The 21,593-nt window shown below is 41.2% G+C and overlaps 2 protein-coding genes across 5 annotated transcripts in view; one reads left to right on the top strand and one right to left on the bottom strand.

The window, feature by feature from the left end:
• The window catches only part of gad3 (glutamate decarboxylase 3), a 28,003-nt gene extending 12,545 nt beyond the window's left edge, over nt 1–15,458 (top strand). For all 4 annotated transcript variants that reach the window (XM_078098824.1, XM_078098825.1, XM_078098826.1 and 1 more), the window contains 16 exons: nt 176–263; nt 1,681–1,785; nt 2,369–2,475; nt 3,110–3,245; nt 4,173–4,263; nt 4,711–4,823; nt 5,076–5,191; nt 8,925–9,004; nt 9,331–9,385; nt 9,601–9,717; nt 11,350–11,414; nt 11,726–11,804; nt 13,207–13,356; nt 14,445–14,552; nt 14,931–15,020; nt 15,114–15,458. In XM_078098824.1, coding sequence (XP_077954950.1) covers nt 242–263; nt 1,681–1,785; nt 2,369–2,475; nt 3,110–3,245; nt 4,173–4,263; nt 4,711–4,823; nt 5,076–5,191; nt 8,925–9,004; nt 9,331–9,385; nt 9,601–9,717; nt 11,350–11,414; nt 11,726–11,804; nt 13,207–13,356; nt 14,445–14,552; nt 14,931–15,020; nt 15,114–15,287 — 1,608 coding nt within the window. In that variant the 5' untranslated portion in view covers nt 176–241 and the 3' untranslated portion in view covers nt 15,288–15,458. The remainder of the gene's footprint in view (nt 1–175; nt 264–1,680; nt 1,786–2,368; nt 2,476–3,109; nt 3,246–4,172; nt 4,264–4,710; nt 4,824–5,075; nt 5,192–8,924; nt 9,005–9,330; nt 9,386–9,600; nt 9,718–11,349; nt 11,415–11,725; nt 11,805–13,206; nt 13,357–14,444; nt 14,553–14,930; nt 15,021–15,113) is intronic.
• Nucleotides 15,459–16,331: 873 nt separating this feature from the next.
• On the bottom strand, nt 16,332–20,779 carry LOC120816141 (uncharacterized). Its single transcript, XM_078098822.1, has 6 exons — nt 20,679–20,779; nt 19,273–19,547; nt 17,253–19,142; nt 17,078–17,169; nt 16,698–16,753; nt 16,332–16,468 (listed from the first exon to the last, which is right to left on the bottom strand). Exons 2-5 carry the CDS (start codon nt 19,538–19,540, stop codon nt 16,727–16,729), a joined length of 2,277 nt encoding a protein of 758 aa, XP_077954948.1. The 5' UTR covers nt 19,541–19,547; nt 20,679–20,779; the 3' UTR covers nt 16,332–16,468; nt 16,698–16,726.
• Nucleotides 20,780–21,593: the final 814 nt, after the last annotated feature.

The raw sequence follows: 21,593 nt of genomic DNA, 5'->3' as shown, positions 1-21,593 counted from the left end.
ATAGAGTAAGGAAAATGTGTAACCATTAACACTGTGTGCAAGTTGTAGGAAAACTCATGGCATCATGTTACATCAAGCCAAGTAGGTGTTCCTTACACTCTGCCATCAGCAGACCACACCTCCCCATACCTGCTGCTCTTTAACAACCTGTCATTTCACTCTCACATCACAACAGTTGTACGGGGACTGAACTACATTGCTCTGAAACCTCTTTGACCAACCGCCATTGGTTTGGATCGCTATGGATTCACCACAGCAGTCAGGTAGGAGAAGTTTGATAAATTAATAGATAAATTAATAGATAGCTATCTATTAGGTGGATAGGTGGATTATATATAGCTACATGGGTTGGTGGATTATAGATAGGTGGATTATATAGCTATGAGGGGTCGTCATGGCGCAGGGGGTAGAGCGGGTGTGCTGGGAACCGCAAGGTTGGTGGTTGGAGTCTCGACTGCCCCATGTCTCATGTCGAAGTATCCCTGAGCAAGACACCTTACCCCTAACTGCTCCCTGGGCAAAATGTGAAAAGCCATGGGTTTAAAGTGTAATGTAAGTCGCTTTGGATAAAAGCGTCTGCTAAATGTAATGTAATATATAGCTACATGGATAGGTGGATTATATATAGCTACATGGATATGTGTATTATAGATAGCTACATGGATAGGTGGATTATAGATAGCTACATGAATAGGTGTATTATAGATAGCTACATGAATAGGTGGATTATAGATAGCTACATGGATAGGTGGATTATAGATAGCTACATGAATAGGTGGATTATAGATATAGCTACATGGATAGGTGGATTATAGATAGGTGGATTATAGATAGGTGGATTATAGATATGTGGATTATAGATAGGTGGATTATAGATAACTACATGGATAGGTGGATTATAGATAGCTACATGGATAGGTGGATTATAGATAGCTACATGAATAGGTGGATTATAGATAGGTGGATTATAGATATAGCTACATGGATAGGTGGATTATAGATAGGTGGATTATAGATAGGTGGATTATAGATATGTGGATTATAGATAGGTGGATTATAGATAGCTACATGGATAGGTGGATTATAGATAGGTGGATTATAGATAGGTGGATTATAGATAGCTACATGGATAGGTGGATTATAGATAGCTACATGGATAGGTGGATTATAGATAGCTACATGGATAGGTGGATTATAGATAGGTGGATTATAGATAGCTACATGGATAGGTGGATTATAGATAGGTGGATTATAGATAGCTACATGGATAGGTGGATTATAGATAGGTGGATTATAGATAGCTACATGGATAGGTGGATTATAGATAACTACATGGATAGGTGGATTATAGATAGCTACATGGATAGGTGGATTATAGATAGCTACATGGATAGGTGGATTATAGATAGGTGGATTATAGATAGGTGGATTATAGATAGCTACATGGATAGGTGGATTATAGATAGCTACATGGATAGGTGGATTGACATGTTTCCATTGACAATGTTACAATGTTTCAAACAACTGAAAAACAACATAATTGACAAGGCACTGTAGTTGTGTTGGCACGTTATAAGTCCCTCACAGAAGACAGAGACTGACAGATACAGATCATAGTTGAACGTTTGTACAGATTTCTGCTGCTCATTTGCTACAAGCTTGTCTGCTATGTGATTTCAGACAGATTAATAGGCGTGACAGCTGGGAGAGACAAAGAGCAGCACTCAGCAGCAGTAGAAGACAAGGGACAGACATCTGCTGACTTCAGCCGCATCTACAGCACAGGTGAGAGGTTGGCTTGTCCACTGTCACCCACCAAGCTGCGACTGGAACCTGGACGTTTCTGCCTCCCAGCAATTACATTCTGTTATTTTCCGTCAAATTAGGGAATTACTGGACTACATAATCCGTCTGTGACATTAACAAATCAATACTCAAATAATTCAGTCTTCCAAAAAGAGATGAACTTGTAGTTCCCCCATAGTATGATTTGAATGGAAATGTCTTTGGTACCTCATTTATTTCTATGTAATAAACACAGATGAGTAAAACTGGATTGAAACTATTGCTTGTAAAAACACAAGCCCATGCTTGTGTCTCTAGCGCCCATTAAAAAACTTAAAAAGCAAAAACCCAATAAAACGGTGTATGCCTGTCTGTACATGAGCATGTATTCATCGTGTTTAGCGGTAAAGCATTACAAAATATAGTATTCTGGTGGCAAACTGCGTGTGCACAGGTATGAATGTCACGATTAAACAAGCTGTTACATGTGTCTATTTATTTTTACAGAAAAATGCATTTCTCTTTAACAAGGCAACTGTCAGTTAAATTTAGTTCAAGAATATCGGTGGTTGTATCTGCACAGACCTGCTTCCTGCTCCAGGGGGTGAGGAGATGACCGGAGAATTTCTGAAGGAGCTGGTTAACATCCTGTTGGCTTACATCAGCAAGTCAAGTCAGCGGAGCTCCAAGGTACTTGAATATTTCTAGCATTGAATAACACAGGGAAACATTGCTGTTTGAATTATGTGCAGAATCTCAGCACTCTTCCCAGTGACAAACCCCATTTGCAAGGTGTGGAACATAACGCAAATAGATTATAATGCATATGCCCATATTTATATACAAATATATATACTATAAAAAATAAGGGAGATTTATTGTGAGACAAAGTACTTCCAGACTGAATACACACAGCTGTATATTCCATTAGTACTATATGTTCCAGATGACAAAGATTACAAGGATTACGCATTTTTATTCACCTGTCATTTATTGAAATCCAATGCATTTTCAGGTTAAGATAATTTTACAAAATCTACAAAAGCTCCGCTTGGACAGAGGAGCAGGTATTAATACAATCTAGAATGTAAATTATGCTTATATGAAAGTTGCTTTGGCAGCATCGTCGCTGAGATTGTATAGACTATTATGAGTTTACTTAAACTACTAACAAGATTATTTTCATCTGTCTCTTAAACTTCCCAATACCGCAATTCCATATGCCGTCAGTTAAGCTAACAATGTTAATTTAGCCCTCTCGGTACTTCAAATGTCAGACTTGAAAGTATGTTGAGTTGTACTTGTACTGCTCCCTGTGTTTTAGGTCCTGGACTTCCACCATCCTCACCAGCTAAAGGAGGGCCTGGAGTGCTTCACTCTGGACCTGCCTGAAAAACCAGAACCTCTGGAGCAGCTACTAGTAGACTGTAGAGACACACTTAAATATGGTGTTTGTACAGGTGTGTGTGTGTGAATTGATCATTATTCCAAGTTTTGAAATTCAGAGTCATTTATGTAGGGCTCCACATTAATTGAATGCATTTGCGTGCATCCCAATTAAGAGCTTGACAAGGAGATAATACATGTTTATAAAGTGTAGATAGGAAGTGGAAATATCCACACTGGTTTTTGAACTACTACTTTGGAGCCTTGATTTTGTCTGTCGTCACGGGTATTTTATGAACAAAAAATAGGACATGACAATAGACATATGAGAACAGATTGTATCGAATGTACTTTGAAATGTGGACACAGTTGTGATGGACTTCAAGTCTTCAGGCGGCTCGTTCCAGGCAGCAGGAACAGAGTTACTGACCTGCAGCCTCACAGAACCCGGATCTAACACTTGCTACAGCTAGAGAACGACTCGGGCTTGATGACCTTAAAGGTCTTTTTAAGCTTTGAGCATTGAGTAACCACTGAATGGTGTTGCCTTGAGTAGGTGAGTAAGAGCATTGAGTAAGTCAGAAATGTACTGAGGAGCCAACCACTAAATGCGTAATGGACTATCATCAGGATATTGAAAGCAATTATTTATTGTTCCCTAAGCTAATTAAAGGGATCTTCAGTCACAGAATATGTTCAATTTATTGTGTATGCCTAAGTTGAGGTAACAAATAATGTGAGAAGTAGTGTCATTTTCTCATAAACCTCCTTACAATCAAACTCATCATTGTTAACAACACACATCTAAATCAGAAGTATGTTTTAAGTATCAACCACTTCCCAATGCATTTTGCAAAAAAAGGCAAACTGTAGACAATTAAATCCACTAAATGATTCAACACGTTTTAAACGGCAAAACTGACACTAGACAGTAATATTTGTGCCAGTCTTAGTTCATCTCTTCCATGTTAAGCCATGGTTTCTGTCTTGTGTTTTTCCAGGTCATCCCCGGTTCTTGAACCAGCTGTCTTCTGGGTTGGATGTGGTTGGTTTAGCAGGCGAATGGTTGACCTCTGCAGCCAACACTAACATGTAAGATCTTTTCATCAGAAATGGAAAGTATTTAAGATTTTGTGCTTTTGACGAACTTGTCCTGAACAAAAAAAATGGAACAGACGTACAAATGACATTGAAATGTTTCTTGTGATAATTCTACAAGAATATAATAAATTGGCGATTTCTTTAGATGATGACAGGTACCATAAAGTGTGGGTGCAGCTCACCGGGGAGACAGTGGCAGCAGCTACAGAGTGGGGTGAAGCCAACCTTAAATGGCCATTAGTGGAACTGCAGGTTTTGACACCTTAGCCCCTGCGCACTTTTTATACTTCCTAATCATAACCTGGGGTATGCTATTGAAAGTGTTAATCAGAGAAAAGAGTCTTTGACTGTTTAAGATAAAGATAAGCTTTTCTAGAACAACCAACAACCAATGTTTTTCAACAACATAACACAACACAACAAAAATCCTTTTGCCAGGTTTACGTATGAAGTGTCCCCTGTTTTCGTCCTCATGGAGGAGTTTTTGCTGAGGAAGATGCAAAGCATTGTGGGTTGGTCTGACGATGTGGGAGATGGAATCTTTTGTCCAGGTAATACATGCAAGGAAGGAACGACATAAATGAATGGATGATATCCACTGGTTAGGCTGCGGTGTATAAATTGGCATGCATGATAAGCTAGTCTCGATGGGAAATTTGCACCTTAGATGGTGGTCCCTCCCATCAATTTATGAATAACGGTGAATTAGTGAATGATGACACATGTTAAAGCGTTTAATTGGTTAAAAGACTAGAAAAGCGCTATACAAGTACATACCATTAACCTTTTAATATCTCCCAAAGGTGGCACAATATCCAATCTGTACAGCGTCCTGTTGGCCAGATATCACTTCTACCCAGAGGTGAAGACAATGGGGATGGGAGTTCTGCCTCAGCTGGCCCTCTTCACTTCAGAACAAGTAATCATCCATCACATACCATTATTCTTTGGATGATTGAAGGTCTGTGCAGATTTAACAATGATCGAATTCAACCTCCCACTGTTTAGAATTAGAGCAATGAAATATCAACAGTTTTATTATAAGATTGAGTACAGAAATTTAGAGTTTTTCACAAAATAACAGAATCAGCCTCCATCAACGAAGAATATGCCAATGTATGTACCAATCTAATACCAAATTATTATACAATTCATCAGCCTATTTAAATGACACAGGATCAAAACACACGTACTACTTAATATTTACATCTTTACATACAGCGAGCAATAATGTAGCCTACAGGGAAGGAAACCATGCTTTGGGAAGAATCCAATAAAGCACGAGGAACTTTTATTCCAGGCAGCACATTTAATAATATTGCATGGTACTGTTTTTAACGGAATGTGGGTGGACCCAGTTACCATTATATCTCTCACCTCATCTTCCATCGCTTATCCTTTCCAAGGCCACATTTAAGCATGCTTCTTGCTTTGCCACTGCTGCTTTTCATCGCCTTCGCAGTTTTCACAGACATTTTCCTCCACAACTTTGTACACCCCTCAACCGGCAAACCGACGTTTGCGGAGATCTCCCTCCATTAATCCGAGGCCATCCGCGTGTCCTTATAGTCCGCCAATGACCGGTTCATTCTCTCGGAAAAAATCTTCGTTCTAATAACGGCGGTATTGTGCTATGAAACCGGAAATGTAAGACTCCGTAAAGGATGTAGTAAGGAGACCAATCGCATCCTTGCAGCTGCAGGAGGCTTGCTTAGCTTTTGACGCTAGTCTAGAAAAATGGGTCGATGCACGCAAGGTGCGGTGGAAAGGCACGCAAGGGGAACGCAAGGGGCTCTTGCGTCTGCGTGTCCTTGGGTCTCTTTGAAAACGCAGAAGCATAAACTAGGCTTTACCAGCTCTGATGGGGGATCCAAAGGCGTTCCCAGGCCATTGTGGAGATATAATCTTCCCTCGTATAGTCCCGGGTCTTTCCCAAGGCCTCATCCCAGCTGGTTGTGCCTGGAAAACCTCCCTAGGAAGGCGCAAATGGGGCATCCGGACCACATGCCCGAACCACCTCAACTGGCTCCCTTTCTGGGCTTAAGCTCAGCCATCCGTGAGGAGCTCAGAGTAGAACTGCTGCCCCCTGAAAAGGAGCTAGTTGAGGTGGTTTGGGCATCTGGTGAGGATACCCCTGGGCGCCTTCCTACAGGGATCATGAACCATCCTTCATGACCATAGGTCAGCTCTCCTTTTGTCACTACGGTGCTGTAAAGCAAGTGCAATACCACCCCTGCTTACCCTGCCACTCTCCAGCCAAACTCACTTTTCCCTGAGGTATTTGAATTCCTTCACTTAAAGATACATTCTGTACTGCAGATCCTCATCCCGACTGCTTCACACTTGGCTGCAGCCGCTCCAGTAAGAGTTGGAGGTCACAGACCGAAGATACCATTTGTACAGCAACATCTGCAAAAAGCAGCAATAATATCCGTAGCCTTGTCAAACTGTAAACCCTCCTCCCCCTGACCAAGCCTCAATATTCTTTCCATGAGTACCATGAACCAACCCCCTGCGGAAACGGCTCCGACTTACTAACAAGAACCCGAACACAGCTCTCACTTTATGCAATGGATACAGGCAAGCCCAGATGGAGGGCTCGGTGGCAAGCGTCTAGTAGGAGCCTCGCCTCGCAACAGCCCGAAGGAATGATGCGGTATCCCCCTACTCTCCTTCCCATGGGCTCACCATCTATGGTAGAAACCAAAGAGCGGTTGATGCTGGCTTCGGGTGCGTGGAACCTCGACTCTCTGGGAACGGGGCGAGTGGGTAGTCGGAGGTTGTGTGAGGGATGGAGCACTATCCATTAGATCTGTAGGGGCTTACCTCTACGCGCAGCCTCGGCTCAAGAACCGTTCTCCTTGATGGGAGGACTCTATTTTACTCTAAGGTGGCCCACGGTGTGAGGTGCCAGGCATTTGTGGGGATTCTTATATGTCATATGAGTGGCCGGGCTTGCCGCAGAGCCCCAGCTGGACAAGAGGGGCGCCTCCCTACGCCTACAACTATGACTGTTGTCTGTGGTTATGCACCAAACAGCAGTTAGGAGAATTTACTGAACGGAGTACTGCTCGGAGTTCCAGTAGGGGACTCGATAGTACTACTTGGAGACTGCAACACACACATGGGCAACAACGGAGATAACTAGAGAGGTGTGATTGGGAGGAACAGCCTCCCTGATCTGAGCCCAAGCAGACGTTTGTTTTTGGTCTTTGGGTGTTGTGCTCCCAGGTGCTTCTGGAAAACCAATCGGCACCTCGGGAGGTGGAAATGGGGAATCATCCAAGCTGTGCACCGTAATAATAGGACAGCAACTGAGGAGATGTTATGGGGGTTGAAGGAGCACTTTGAGGAACTCTTGAATAAAACTACTATGCTGTCTTTGGTAGAGGCAGAGCTGGAGGCTGAAAAAGGATCATCTTCAATTTGAAGTAGTCTGTGTGCCAGACAAGTCTGCATTGGCAGTTGAGATTCACACAATCACATGTGTTTACTTACATAAAATAAGGCCTGGTGTTAAGACGCTACAACGCCAGAGAAATCTATTTTTGACCAATTATGTAATCTTACTGCTGTGTCTGGGTCAAACAAGAAGAGTGCTGTCGGAAAAAGACCTCACACTTTTTAAAGTACAAGGTAAGATATTCTTGAGTGGCTAGCCTGCAACCCTGACTCTCTTTCTCTCCCTCACTCTCTTGGCTGCTTGTAACCTGAGCTGCTCAAGGGGGCTTTGTTCAAACACGAAACATGTCAAGTCCTCATGACTGTTTTGCTTTCGGGTTTTTTCTTTTTTGGGGGGGGGGTGGTGATGAAGCCGCAACCCCCCTATTGGCCCACCACTGGTATAAGGCATCAACGGAATACTTGTTAATAAACTTGGAAAAAATCTATTTAATGCCTTTATTATTTTTATTTTTTTATGTTATTTAATTAAAAAAACATATAAAACATTTATTTTCAGGAATAAACAAATCAGAAAAAAAATGTGAATATTTCTAAACCATAACATGGTGATTATTCAAAGAAATGATTCAGGAGACTCAGGAGCTGCTGTAGCTAGACCGCTTCTTTAACAATAGTTAGTAAGAAGTGTTTTTTTCAACTTGTGCAATTGAGGCCAAGTTTTTCGCTTCGAGCCATTCCCGTCATTCCCGCGTCGCCATTTGCATCATTGGCCCAGCTGGTGGAAATTAACGTTGTTCACAAACATCTGTGCTTTGACTGAATGGAATCTATTCGCACGAAAAATTTGCTTTGCTTTTGGTGTGAACGTAGCATAAGACTCTTTTGTTGTAGTGTTTCAAACCCATACTTATATCGCTCTTGAGAAGAATGAATTTCCAGTTTGCTCGCTAATAGACTTGTGCAGTGATGACTTTTTAAAGATCAACATAAAAATGTAGCACTGCAATTGTTCCTTCAACAGGATTATGATTATTCGCAAAATAAGATCAGGATTAATCAAACGCATATTTAGTTTATTGTCATTGAAGCGCGAAAAAAAATTAGGAAAACATTGGGGTTGGGGACATCTTTTTAGAACCAAACAATGCAGCCACAATTCTCGGCTAAAGGAAAAGTCCACCTTTTGCAGTTGCTTTGAATTGAGACAAATGAAATTTAGATGAATTTTTTTTTTTCACCCATTATAGAGTCACTACTCAGTCAAGAAATCTGCAGCAGTACTGGGGATGGGCAGCAAGAATGTGTTCATGGTGAAATGTGATGACAGGTGGGTGACTTCAAAGTAAACAAACAGGTTTTTGGTGTTCAATAGGATGCACGACAATGGACATGTTTGCTCACCTGTTAAAGCTTTGTATGTATCTGTATGTTTGTCAATTTGTCCTTGCTGTGGGCGAGTGAACATTCTGGTGCCATGTTTATGGCATAGTTAACACACCTTATAGTCTCAAATTTAAAACACATTGTAGTTTTACTTCTGTTCAGACAGTGCATGTAGAAGACCGGCTAGTTTCCAGGGTCGTCCATCCTTTTATACACAATTCATTAATAATTGCTGTTTGCTGAACATTTGTCTCCTCTTGATCCCTTTAGTGGGAAAATGATTCCTTCTGAACTTGAGTCTTGCATCGTTGCCGCTGACAAAAAGGTATGAATACAAGGGCACAAATGTCAGAAAACATTCCTGTCGTTTTTATGAAAGAATACTAAATGTGTTTAGTGTGTGTAAGATTTTAGATTTTTTATCAAACCTCATCCCTGAATTTGGTCAAGATATGCTGTATATGATACGGCCAGTTATTGCTGGAATAGACAGAGCAGCAGTGACTGTTGATGATACCAGCCTCACTTCTCTCTCTCCAGGGGCTTGTTCCATTCTACGTGAATGCGACAGCGGGCACCACGGTGTACGGCGCCTTTGATCCTCTCGACGCCATAGCTGACATCTGCCAAAGACACAACCTGTGGATGCATGTAGATGTAAGGTGCCGCACCCCTCTCTCCCTCTCTCCCCCCTCCCTCTCTCTCTCTCTCTCTCTCTCTCTCTCTCTCTCTCTCTCTCTCTCTCTCTCTCTCTCTCTCTCTCTCAAACAATAATTAGTAAGCGAACTTCTATCTGCTATTACGTCGTTTAGATCGCAGAAAGATGCTGACATTATGAGTAACTTCTACACTTCAACTTTATTTACTGTCTTGACTCTTCACACCTTGTTTTCGGTTGTAGGTTTCAAAGCCATAAAAACCGGTATGTGAACACGTAACACAATATGTAGAATTCGTCAACAACCCCTCCTGTTCTTGGAATTAGATGTTCTAGCCAGCCTAGTTGGGCTGCTCTTTAAATGGAAGATGATAATCTTATAACCGGCATGTGGAAAACATGTCTCAACTTAGCTGAGTTAAGCAGGTGTTGATGACTTGCAGTCTCTACCAACCTGTAAAGCAGAGTGAGCAGTCAGCACTTAATGGTTGTATATCAGACCAGTCATCTTTTTTTATGAACTATTGTTAAAATATTTTAAGTGTGCGGCACGGTTGCGTGGTGGTTAGCACTGTTGCCTCACAGGAGGAAGGTCCTGGGTTTGACTCCACCCAGTGGCCTTTCTGTGTGGAGTCTGCATGTTCTCCCCGTGTCTGCGTGGGTTCCTCCCACAGTCCAAAGACATGTGTTGGGAATTAGGTTAAAGGGTGGCTCCATGTTGCCCGTGGATGTGAGTGTGAATGGTTGTTTTTCTCTGTGTTAAACCAATCCAAGGTGTACCTGTCTCTCCCCCATTTGACTCCTGCGACCCTGTGTGCAGGATAAGCAGTTCGAAGATGGATGGATGGAAAGATTTAGATAACATTGCTATGCTATTTTAATCTCTCTCTCTGTCTCTCTCCCCTTCATGCGCATGCCAAGTGTACGTTAATGGTCAAGTGTACGTTAGCGAAGGTTGACGTGTGGACTCAGATCATCTAAATAATAATGCTGAAACGTCCTTGTGGACGGAGATTGTATTCATTTTTCATTAAACAGATGAGATGAGATAAAATTGTAATTAATGCTTTCACTATTATTTATCAAAATAGCTTGAATGACTAAATTAAATTTGATCAATTAAAAAAATGATCACCAGGTCATTTAGCTGACGCTTTTATCCAAAGCGAATTAGATCTTTAACCACTTGACGGTGTGACAATGGGACAGCCCTGAACCCTCAGACTCAGCGGGATTGCGCCAAACAACACAAGCATCCTTTGTGCCATCCTCCTAATGTTTGGAAACTTGGCTTTCCTTGGTGAGCAGAGAACTCATCCAGAAAGTTGAACGTCGCCGGAGTCACATTGAAGACCGTTCGGTTCCAATCGCAACTCCTGCCGCACTTTTCCATAGTCTCGTGTCAGTGGACATGACCCCAGCTCATCATCAGCTTTCCTGATTTACTCCAAAAATGATTGAAATGAAATTACAGCCGCCTGATGTCGATTTGGCGATTCATTAGTGGTAACATTGGCCAGTTTACACCAAAGTATCTTCAGCTTCTGGATGACAACGGACACCTTGTCATACAAGTCCTGGTGCCTTTTTAGAGATTCTATCTATTTTTGATTTTAACTCCGTCCCTGCAGGCAGCGTGGGGGGGAGGCCTGCTGATGTCAGACAGGCACAAGATGAAACTACGTGGCATTGAAAGGTAACTACATTCACTGAACCAACGCCTTCACCAAGCATGTCTTTGTTTTGTGTATCTAACAACTCTGAATTCAGCTTGAATAATAAAGCAAAACGATGATAGACTGAGACTATAGACAAACAAATGGGGCTGTTTTTTGTAAATTTGTAAAAAAAAGTTATTTGTAAATATATCTGACGGGCATTGTAGGTGTATTTTGATCCTTAATCAGATAGGTGTGTATAAGATTCAGCAAATGTGTATTCAGAATTAATATCAGTGTAAAATACCAGTCAGTAAGTGTTTGTTACATTTAAATATTTGTTTTCCAGAGCCTGGTCTGTAACTTGGAATCCTCACAAGATGATGGGCGTCCCTCTACAATGCTCCGTCATACTAGTCAAGAAAAGGGTAAGAAATGAGCCGCTCCGTGTGCATCAGGACTGCTAGGAAGGCTATTCAATGAATGTTTTTCACCTGAAGGCTGGCAATTTCTCCAAGCTTCAGGCATGACAAGTTCTCGTTGGTCCACCACATGAAATCTATTAGATGGATTACTATGAAACTACAGACATTTCCTAGGCTAATCGTTCTGACTCTGGGGGAGCCACAACTCTCAGCTTGTCAAAAAGGCGTCTTGATCGATGGCCATATGCTCCAAACGGTGGCGCTAAACAAGCCCTCTAATGTTAGTTTTACACGGGAAAACTGCTCGTTACATGCGTAAAATGACTAGTTGAGGAAAGGATTGGGGTTTGGGTCAAAGTTTATACGATGGAAAAGGTTTTAATGAATTGAAATTGTTACCAGCAGGAGGTCAGGCAGCAACAAAGAGGGTTTCCATTCTCATAGTATGAGTGTTTTAAAATAAATCAGGACATTAGACCTTGTAGTTGGCTTGTATTCAAGAGTTTTATATACAATCCACCGTAACGTGGGGTACCTGTCAAAGGATCCACCAAATACCCTCTCGGGAGGATCTATCTAGAACCTTTTCCCCTTTTCACGTTTCCAACAAAAAATAGTCCAAGGGTTTGATGTAGAACCCCAAAGGGAAAGGGCACAACCCACATCATATTTCAAAATCACAGTCTTTGTGGGCGTGTAGGTTTGTTTTAGCCCCTGAGGCATGCTGCTGTTGACTGATACTACAACTTTTTCTTTCTACTGCAAGGAATTTTATCACAGCAAGTTTCAGTCTGAATCTCTCTTTTTTTAATATTTGCTTCCCGATGAAATCCTGTTAGGGAGATCGCACGAGATACTGCATTGAGTACTGCTCTTTGTTTTTATAGGGTGCGATGCACCAATATGTTTGTGTGAGCATCTGAGAAGATTCTTCTAATGTGTTTGATAATGCAATCCATTCAAAAATCAGCTTAAATGTCTTAACTCCTGTAGTCTGAGCGGCATGGCCGTGCAGCCCTGGGTAAAATGGGTCATTTTTATAAATGTACAATTCTTAGTGTTATAAATTGTTTATGTGTCACAAGCTGTTGTGTTGTGGTGTTTTACCCTGTTAAAGAGTGTTTGTTGTGGGTTATTCGTTGTTGTTATAAAGTTATAACCATGACTCAATCTCAACACACATTTACAATTAGTATTAGACAATTAGTTCCGACCGCTGGCATCCTCGTGGACGAGGATAATAATATTCTGCCACGATCAGTTGTTATGGTATATCACCGGTACGTAACGTATTCATACCATATGGAAATCTTATACCGGTTCACTGTGCAGCCCTAGTCTGAGCCCTGCCTGAAGGCTGTACCTTGATTGACTGTCTAATGTCTAATGTCTCTCTTCTTTCCAGGGTCTTTTACAGGAATGTAATGATTTCGGGGCTGAGTATCTTTTCCAGACAGACAAAATCTACGACGTGAGCTATGACACTGGAGATAAGAGCTTCCAGTGTGGACGACATGTTGATGTCTTTAAACTTTGGCTCATGTGGAAGGCAAAGGTATTCATATTGATTATCAGCGTAATCCTAGTGTGATGTGGTTAATATTCTATTTGTCACTTTGAACCAGATTGGATCTGATCGACATTCCTTCACAGGCTTTTTTACTAAATCCGTTCTGTCTGTTTATCTGGCTTCACACAAACTAATTTACTAATTTCCCTCAACCAAAACCAGAGGGAAATGGAATTGTTAAGGCTTCAAACAGGGACCAAGATGCTTCTGATGACAAAATGTGGTTCTACATGTGAATGCAGAATCCATACTTAGAGATTATTACCTCAGTGAACATTGTGGACATAAGTTTATTATCCCAATTGCTAGTTTCATGTATTTATTTGTTAAATCATGGCCATGTTGGGAGACAAATAGACCACAATGCAGAGAATGTTGTAGTGATGAAGAGGTCTCTACCCCACAATTAGCCGTCTTAAAAGTGTCCATGTTTAGACACACAACTTTCACTCTTTCAAAGTGTCAATGTATTCCGTGGCACTCGACCTTCTCCAGTCACTTCTCTCGCATAATCCAAGATGGCCGTAGACAGAAAACCAAGATGACCAGAATGTTTCAAAATGTCTATTTCTTATATATGTCTAAAACAGTTACTCAATTGCATCTCAACATATATTAATCTAAAGGCCACATTCTCATGAGGAATGATCAAAATAAACATGTTGTTAGTGAAGTTTATAAATGAAGGACTAATATCACAACTGAAAAAAACAAAGGTTTGACCTAGAAGTTCTGTTATTCTTCATAAAAGGACAAGCAGGTGAGGGAAGTATTGTTCCCTGCAGAAGACCTGTGTAAGCAGGCACAGTAGCCACAAGAGAACAAGCATTTCTAAAAAAATATATAATAAAATGTTCACAGCTCAAACTAATGATCAGATGAGCATTTGCAATGACGCATTGGGAGTGGAGACAATAGGGTTTGTGACAACATGTCTACTTTTGTTTAATTTCTTTTGAAATTATTGATGTTTCTTAATTTTTCACTGATTAGTCCTAATCAAACCTTTTAAGTCTTCACGATTTCTTCATGACGTCCTCTTTCTGTCCTGTTTTTGACTGTGTCACCCTCAGGGCTCTGAGGGTTTTGGAGCTCAGGTGAACAAATGTTTAGAGAATGCAGAGTATCTGTATGATCAGCTGCAAAGGAGGACACACTTTGAACTGGTCTTGAAAAATAAGGTAAGGCTGGTGGTTACTGGTCACAGATTGCCACTGACCAGCTTTCAGAGTGTTTGCAGGCTTGTGAAATTTCACCTTTCTCACTCCCTAACTTATGACTGTAAATATATATTTCCTGGAGCTACTAGAGAGGAAATGCTGACTGCCAATTGTTTACATGTAATATGTTGTTAAACATACGTATCGTCCAAAATCATTCATTTTACAACCCGTTTTAGCCTTGTTGGAAACTACTGTATATACTGATAAGACAACCATGACCCAACACTTGAAATTGTACAGAATCGTAACACGCACTTTCGTACTACAGTGTTTTCTTTCCATTTAAATCCCCAATCAATTCTCACTGAGCATATTTGTCCTCTGCCTCTCACACAGCCGGAGCACAGCAACGTGTGTTTCTGGTACATCCCTCCGAGTCTGAGAAGCCTGCCACCTGGACCTGACAGAGACGCGAGACTCCATCAGGTTAGTACGTCACTCAGTAACTGCCGCTAAATGGGTTAAAAAGCATTTAAATGAGACGGAGTAGGAAAAGTTTGACTCCTAATGTTTCTACAGGTGGCTCCTCGGATCAAGGGCAGGATGATGGAGAAGGGCTCAGTCATGATTGGCTATCAGCCTTTGGGGGACAAAGTCAATTTCTTTAGGTGTGTGTTCTCTAATCCAGCTACGCAGCAAGAGGACGTTGACTTCCTGCTGGAGGAGATCGCCCGGCTGGCCGATGACCTCTGATTGGATTGATGTCATTTTGAAGGAAATGCGTGCAATCGTATAAGTCCATCATTTTACTGTGCCATTAGTACATTGGATCCAACCTTGTTAGAGAAAATTACTGAAAAATATGCTCTATAGCCTCATAGCAGTCTAATAAAAAGGATGCCTCGACCGATATTAAACCAGAAATGTTTACTAAGTTTTTCCTACCCTTTTATCGGGTCTGAATGAAGATTGCACTCTTTGCAGTCTTCAAAGATCTATCTTGCTAGTTCCAACAAGTCATGATAATTTATGGTCATTTGACAATTTTGAGTAAGCACCGGTCTGTTTTTTTGGAGTTTTATATTTAGCGCACTAAATGGATTAACATTACAGACCTTACTTTTAACGGCCTTAAAATTCTGTAGATCAGTCCGATTTCTCTTCCCGAGCACATTAAAGTCAGCAGTAGCCATGACATAATCCAAAACAATGACACCGTAGGAGCTAAGTGCCACAGGCAGTAAACGGATACAATTAACACGTAACTCAGTCCATGAAATATTTCATGCTTCGCATGCTTTAATATTCAGACAAGCAGATTTGGAAAAACACACCAAAATGACTGACCTTTAAAAATCTCAAATTCTATTCAATGATATGCAAAATTCTGTTGCAACAATTTAGTACAAATCTATGTTCCTTCTTGTGCCACCATTGCTTCTCCAACAGCAACATTACTCTGGACGCACATTAAATTCATTCAACCCCAATCAAGCGAAGTGGACTAGTAGACAGTTCATTTAAACTTAGTTTTCCTTAAAAAGCAGGGTGACATTCCCAGTCCTCAGTACTTCTACCCAGCTCGTAACATTTTATACTATGGTCAGAGTCACTTAGGAAAGACACCGTTTTAAGTAAAAGTGCCTCAAGCATATGATGTTATGTTTAGGTATAATTTAAAGGAAGTCAGGAAATAAAAATGTAAAGAACCTACTTTAAAGTTAGTTTGCACATCACTTATTCTGAATAAAGTGAAACTAAAAAATGAACCATGATTTTTTAATAAAAGAAAAACAATATATATAAACAATTTATTAAATAGATTACATTTTTAATTTAAATACATTAAAAACATTTAATTGAATCATTAAAACCCAGAGCCTTCTTGTAGCTTTCAGTCAGTGTGCAGTACCACGTGTTCCTTCCATTTCCACCTAGAAGCAAAAAAGTATTTAGGTAAAGGAACATTTATATCCGAGTAGACCAGTGAATAGTTTGCCAGTGTAATGCAAACCGATTCATTTCAAATAAGAAACCAATGGTATGATGAATCCGTTGTGAATTCCTCGTCAGCACAGATACTGAAATCCCACAAATGTACGTACATTAAAGCTCAGAAATCCATCTGGTATAGAACAAAAACCAGAAAGTTTAAATTCTCACCTTGGCGTTTCACCGGTTTACCATTTCAGTTAGCTCCGGTTGGCTGCTTTGCTTTTCTGTAGACAAAAAAAAAAAAAAAAAGTTTTGTTTAAGGGAGAAATCTGTTCTCCCAAGAGCATTTGGTTTCTGCTTTTAACAGCTTGTGCCCTTTACCAGTCAAGTCAATTTAGAATCAATAAGAAATGTAGGTACTAGGGAGACATTTTAATCTTTTGTCCCTTTTCAGATGGGAAACTATTTCTAAAAAAGGCAATTCAGGTAGCACACCGACAGAAAAGTTGATTTCTGTAACTAGCCAAACCCAGCAATTTCTTTTAACAGTATTCATGAACACATTATTAATTAAATTTTTGGTAGGTGAATGACTCAATTTTTTTTACCTGGCCCTCTGTTCCTCCATTGATTTTTCTTCGGTTTTTCCTGTAATGTCCCTTGTTGATGCCATCGGCCTGGCCAGTGATTGCCTTCTTATCTAGGAGAAGAATAGATTTGAACGCACTAAACCCTTTTGTCAGGAGCAGTACACATTAGTCACGATTGAATTTAGAGAATCACCTGCCCATTTTAAATGATTCCTTCTGCCTGCTCCCATGTCGTTTTCCACCTTCTTGCAATTGCAATCCTGTAATTGGAGACGGCACTGAGTGCCACAGTCCACTAAATGTCCCTTTGACGGAGACACTTCGGCAATCTTCTGATCTGCCATCGGGACACACAGTTTCTCATTACTTGGTTGACTGACTTTGTTCCCACAAGCTCCATCCTCAGCCACATCTACGCCTTTCTGAAGAACTATTTGGCCTACTGATGAGATTTTCTCCCCTGCACCAAAGTTCAAGAGGAGCGTTCCTTCCTGCTCCTGTGAGCTGGGGCTTTTCTCCTGCTGTTCATTAACAAAGAGCGATTGCTGGTTTGGGCTTTGATTAGCCTCAGGTTCAGAAGACCTATTTTTATCCACATCCTCTTCAGTGGCAGTAGATAGCGCTCTGTTGCTTGGTGGCAGGAGAGTCTGGGAAGCAAAGGAATCCTTGTCAGAAGGATTATTAATTTCTGAAGCATCAATTTTACTCTCAGTTTCTGGCTTCTTTGGTATACTTCGCTTCCCATCAGGGGTACTAAAAGTGAGCCAGCTGTCCAACATTAGATCAGAATCAGAAGACATAAGAGTCTGACTCCGCTCTTCACCAGCTTTGACAATTGGGTTGTTCAGAGTCGACAGTCCTCCATTTTCAGTTTCCTCTGTCATCTCAACGATTGCCTGATGGTCAAACGTGCTGTTCTGCATAAGCCAATCTTTACTGGGGATAAAGGGTGCCAGAGATTCCACAGACCAAACAGACTCATTCATCTTTCGCTTTATCTGACCACCATTTAAAGACATTTGATAGGGAACAATGTCTGCAGTCTCTTCCTGTAAATTTGTCCAGTTGCCATAGTCTTGCCCCATTGAATCGCTTAGTGAACACAGCCGTTCATCTCCATCGGGTGGTAAATGTTTAACCGGACAAACCATTCCCCACCAATCCCCATTTTCTCTTCTGTACTCAGCTTTTCGTGCTTCATGAGCTGCTCTCATTTTGAGGATCTTAAAAAGGGTCGTACGGTCCCCTGAGCTTAAGTTCCCTTCAGCATCATTAGCGAAAGCACCACCAGCAACAGCTGGACTTTTTACGGTCTCAGTTGGATGATCTACTTCGGTTGAAAGATCATTCAGAGGCTGCTTCTCCACCAGCGACAGAATTGTAGTCTGTGTTGTACCACCTCCCCAACTCATCAGAATGTCAGGAACAGATTCACGTCTCTCTAGGACAACCTCCTCTTGTTGAGAAGAGCGACACACCGGCTCCAGTCCATCTGCAGAACTCAGTGACCACACATTAGAGTGAGAGTCTCTGCAAGGGGGAACAGACTCCTGCTCGACCTCATCTTTATGGCTCGGCTTCTTTTCTGGAGGTGCTTTGACATGTGCCTGGACAGTTTTTGTTCCTTTAGGCTGGGGGATGTCAAAGCAGTGTTTGACTGTGCAAGTTGCACTGGTCCCTTTTACTTGGTTGTCATTTGAGTCACGACAGGGTAAGGTATAGTTGTCAACCTCAGCAGTACCTCGTTTCTCAGAGGTGGAGCTCAAAGGTGAATTTGAGGCAGTACCACGGCCAGAATCTAAACTGACGACTGGGCTTTCCTCACCGTAGCTACTAGCACCTCTCCTCGTAGGTTCCGTTTGGACCTCAGAGTTCACAGTTTCTCTAACATTGCCTATATACGGCAGACGGACTCTGTGGCCCTGGTTAGGGTTCTGATAAGGTGCACTGGGAGCGTGGACCTGGGGGTGCATGAAACGTCTGTAGTCTACTGGTTGCATGTGAGTGTTGGGAAGCACATAGGCTGGTGCCTCCATGTAGGGAGGAGGGGGTGGATGGAATTGGGGCATTACCATACCATAGCCTAGAGGTAGATGAAAAGGATAAACATATTAACCAGAATGACAGTCCAAGGGGGAGGGAGTAGTGGGGCAATGTCTAAATCCCCAATAAAGTGCTACCAAACTTAATTGAAACCAGAAACTCAGCCATACCTGGGAAGCCGGCAAACGGGTTATAGGAGAAGGGCATGGGCCACTGGTAGTGGAGGAAAGGGGGTGGGGGTGGACCATGTACGTAGAAGACTGGCCGGGCAGACATGGGGTGTTGGAGATAGGATGGAAGTCCTGGATCTTGGCTGGTGCCGTGCAGTCCTGGGCCTTGAGGGTAGGAGGTTGGTCCCCCGCCATTAATGCAAGTTGGCAAGTTCCCTCCAATTGGTCCTGGATGAGTTGGTCTGTTGACTGCTGGCATTGCTGCCATATTTGAACTACAGAAGGCGGCAGAAGAAGAGTTTGACAGTTGTGCATACAAATTTCCCAAAATAGCTGGCCACTGGAATTTAGCAAACGGAGTGCGTTTTATATGACCATTTCCTGCACTACATCGATAACCTCCCTGAAAAGAAGAATTAAGTCAGCGTTTTCTTTAGTTACACAGCAGTGACTTGCTAACTGCACCGCTCTTCATAGAAACTTTAATGCAGGAAAACTCCAAATCAATTTAACTAAGCAGACCCATTTATAATATGCATTGAGGGCTGTGTTTTGCATTTCAACGAGATTAGGTCAACAGGCTGTACTGATAATAAAAATAAAAAAAAAACTTCTCATACTTTGAATTTACCATCATGCTCCCTATATGTGAAACACAGACAAACATCCTTCTGCAAAGAGTAAGTTCATCTCCACGTCAAAATAAGCAATTTCTTCACAACACATGACCCTTTGATACATGAAAAACTATTCCATTTAATATACGGTCTTCACATAGTTTGTTATTATGGTCCATGTTTCAATAGTGGCAACATCTAGTGAGAGTTTGCGCTTAACTAAAACGTTCCCTTTGTGCTGATACAGAGGGAGGGTGTCTTTTCCGTTCTGTGCTACAGTAGAAACATGGCAGCATGCTTCATGAAGAGGATTCCTTCAAAGGTAATGGAACCAACAAAATGGATGCAAGAAAACAGTTCTGCCAATAGAGGTCCCTAAAGTGAACACAATATTACTCTGCAGAGTGAGTTGACAGAAAGTCATTGAAAACATTGAAGTGCGTTAACATGTTCTAGTAGAAACGCAAAATAATTTGTATGAAGCTGAATATATTTATCCTTTAATAAAGACGTGCCACAGCCATTTGGGAGAATATCTTGAAAACGGTTGAAATAAATCACACAAACCAAGCATAATAGTTTAATGAAATATTTACATTCAATATTTCTCTTTGCACCATTTGCCTTTCACCATTTAAAAAATTAAGTTTCTAAAGTCAAACTGCTTTCTGAACTTAAATCTTAATAACTTGAAACTCCGATCTAAATTTAAACACTCAAGACAAGATTTAACTGAATCACCAAAGAGCAGAATCATAATTCCAAATCAAAATCACAAAGTTACTTTACCTTGTTGAGAACTGGTTTGTGAAGAACACAGAGGAACGTGGAGTTTTATTGGGATCAATTCACACTCCTGGGTTTAAGTAGCCGCTGATCAGTCACATGTGCACACCATCAGCTGATTAGGAGCACTGGAGCCACGAGGCAACACTGAAGCCTCCCGCACTTAGCCGCCCAACACAAAACAGGTCCCAGCTGGCTCTTCTCGTTTCAAGATGCCATCCCACATTTGTCTGGATTTTGTTTGTTTTTAAATGCAGTAGCTCCTAACTTATAACTACACATATATTTTCCTAAATCAAAAGCTTCAAAGTACAATCAATCATCAAAAGCTCTTAAAGGTGAAGGTGTTAGTCATTGCATAATTGACTTTTGCGGCCTTTTTTTCATACATACATCGAAGACAGGTTTGTGGATTTTTCTCATAGTTTATTGGCCAACCAAACAATAAAATGAAGAAAACTCCTGTTGTTTCAACAGATGGACAGGTCTATTTTTATTTGACCCCATTTATTTTGGAAGATTAATGCATCAACAATGTTATGTTCTCCAGACAAGATAACCTTGGGTATTAACAGTAACTCACCCGTCAGGGCCTCCATATCTAATGGACAGATCTTTCCTTTTTCATTGGAGATTTACAGTCTAGAGGTCTGGTGATGTCTAGTATGTTTGTGTTTGCTGTATTATCTGTATCAATGTTGGAACTGTAAACATAGTCAGAAGGAAAAGATCATAACCTCAGTGTACCCTTTGGGGATGGTACAAAAAAAACAGTGGTACACAAAGTTTTTGAAAAAACATATTATGAAGACTTTTATTATAGCATATTAAAAAGGTAGTTAGAAGCCCCTTTGTTATTTGCCTGATGTGTATCTCAGAGCTCTTCAACTCAACAACACAGTAAACTACTAATAGCAC

The sequence above is a fragment of the Gasterosteus aculeatus genome, chromosome 3, assembly GCF_964276395.1.
Source record: "Gasterosteus aculeatus chromosome 3, fGasAcu3.hap1.1, whole genome shotgun sequence".
Classification (NCBI taxonomy): Eukaryota; Metazoa; Chordata; class Actinopteri; order Perciformes; family Gasterosteidae; genus Gasterosteus; species Gasterosteus aculeatus.
The sequence above is the reverse complement of the archived record's forward strand: the minus strand, read 5'-3'. Positions and strand labels throughout refer to the sequence as shown.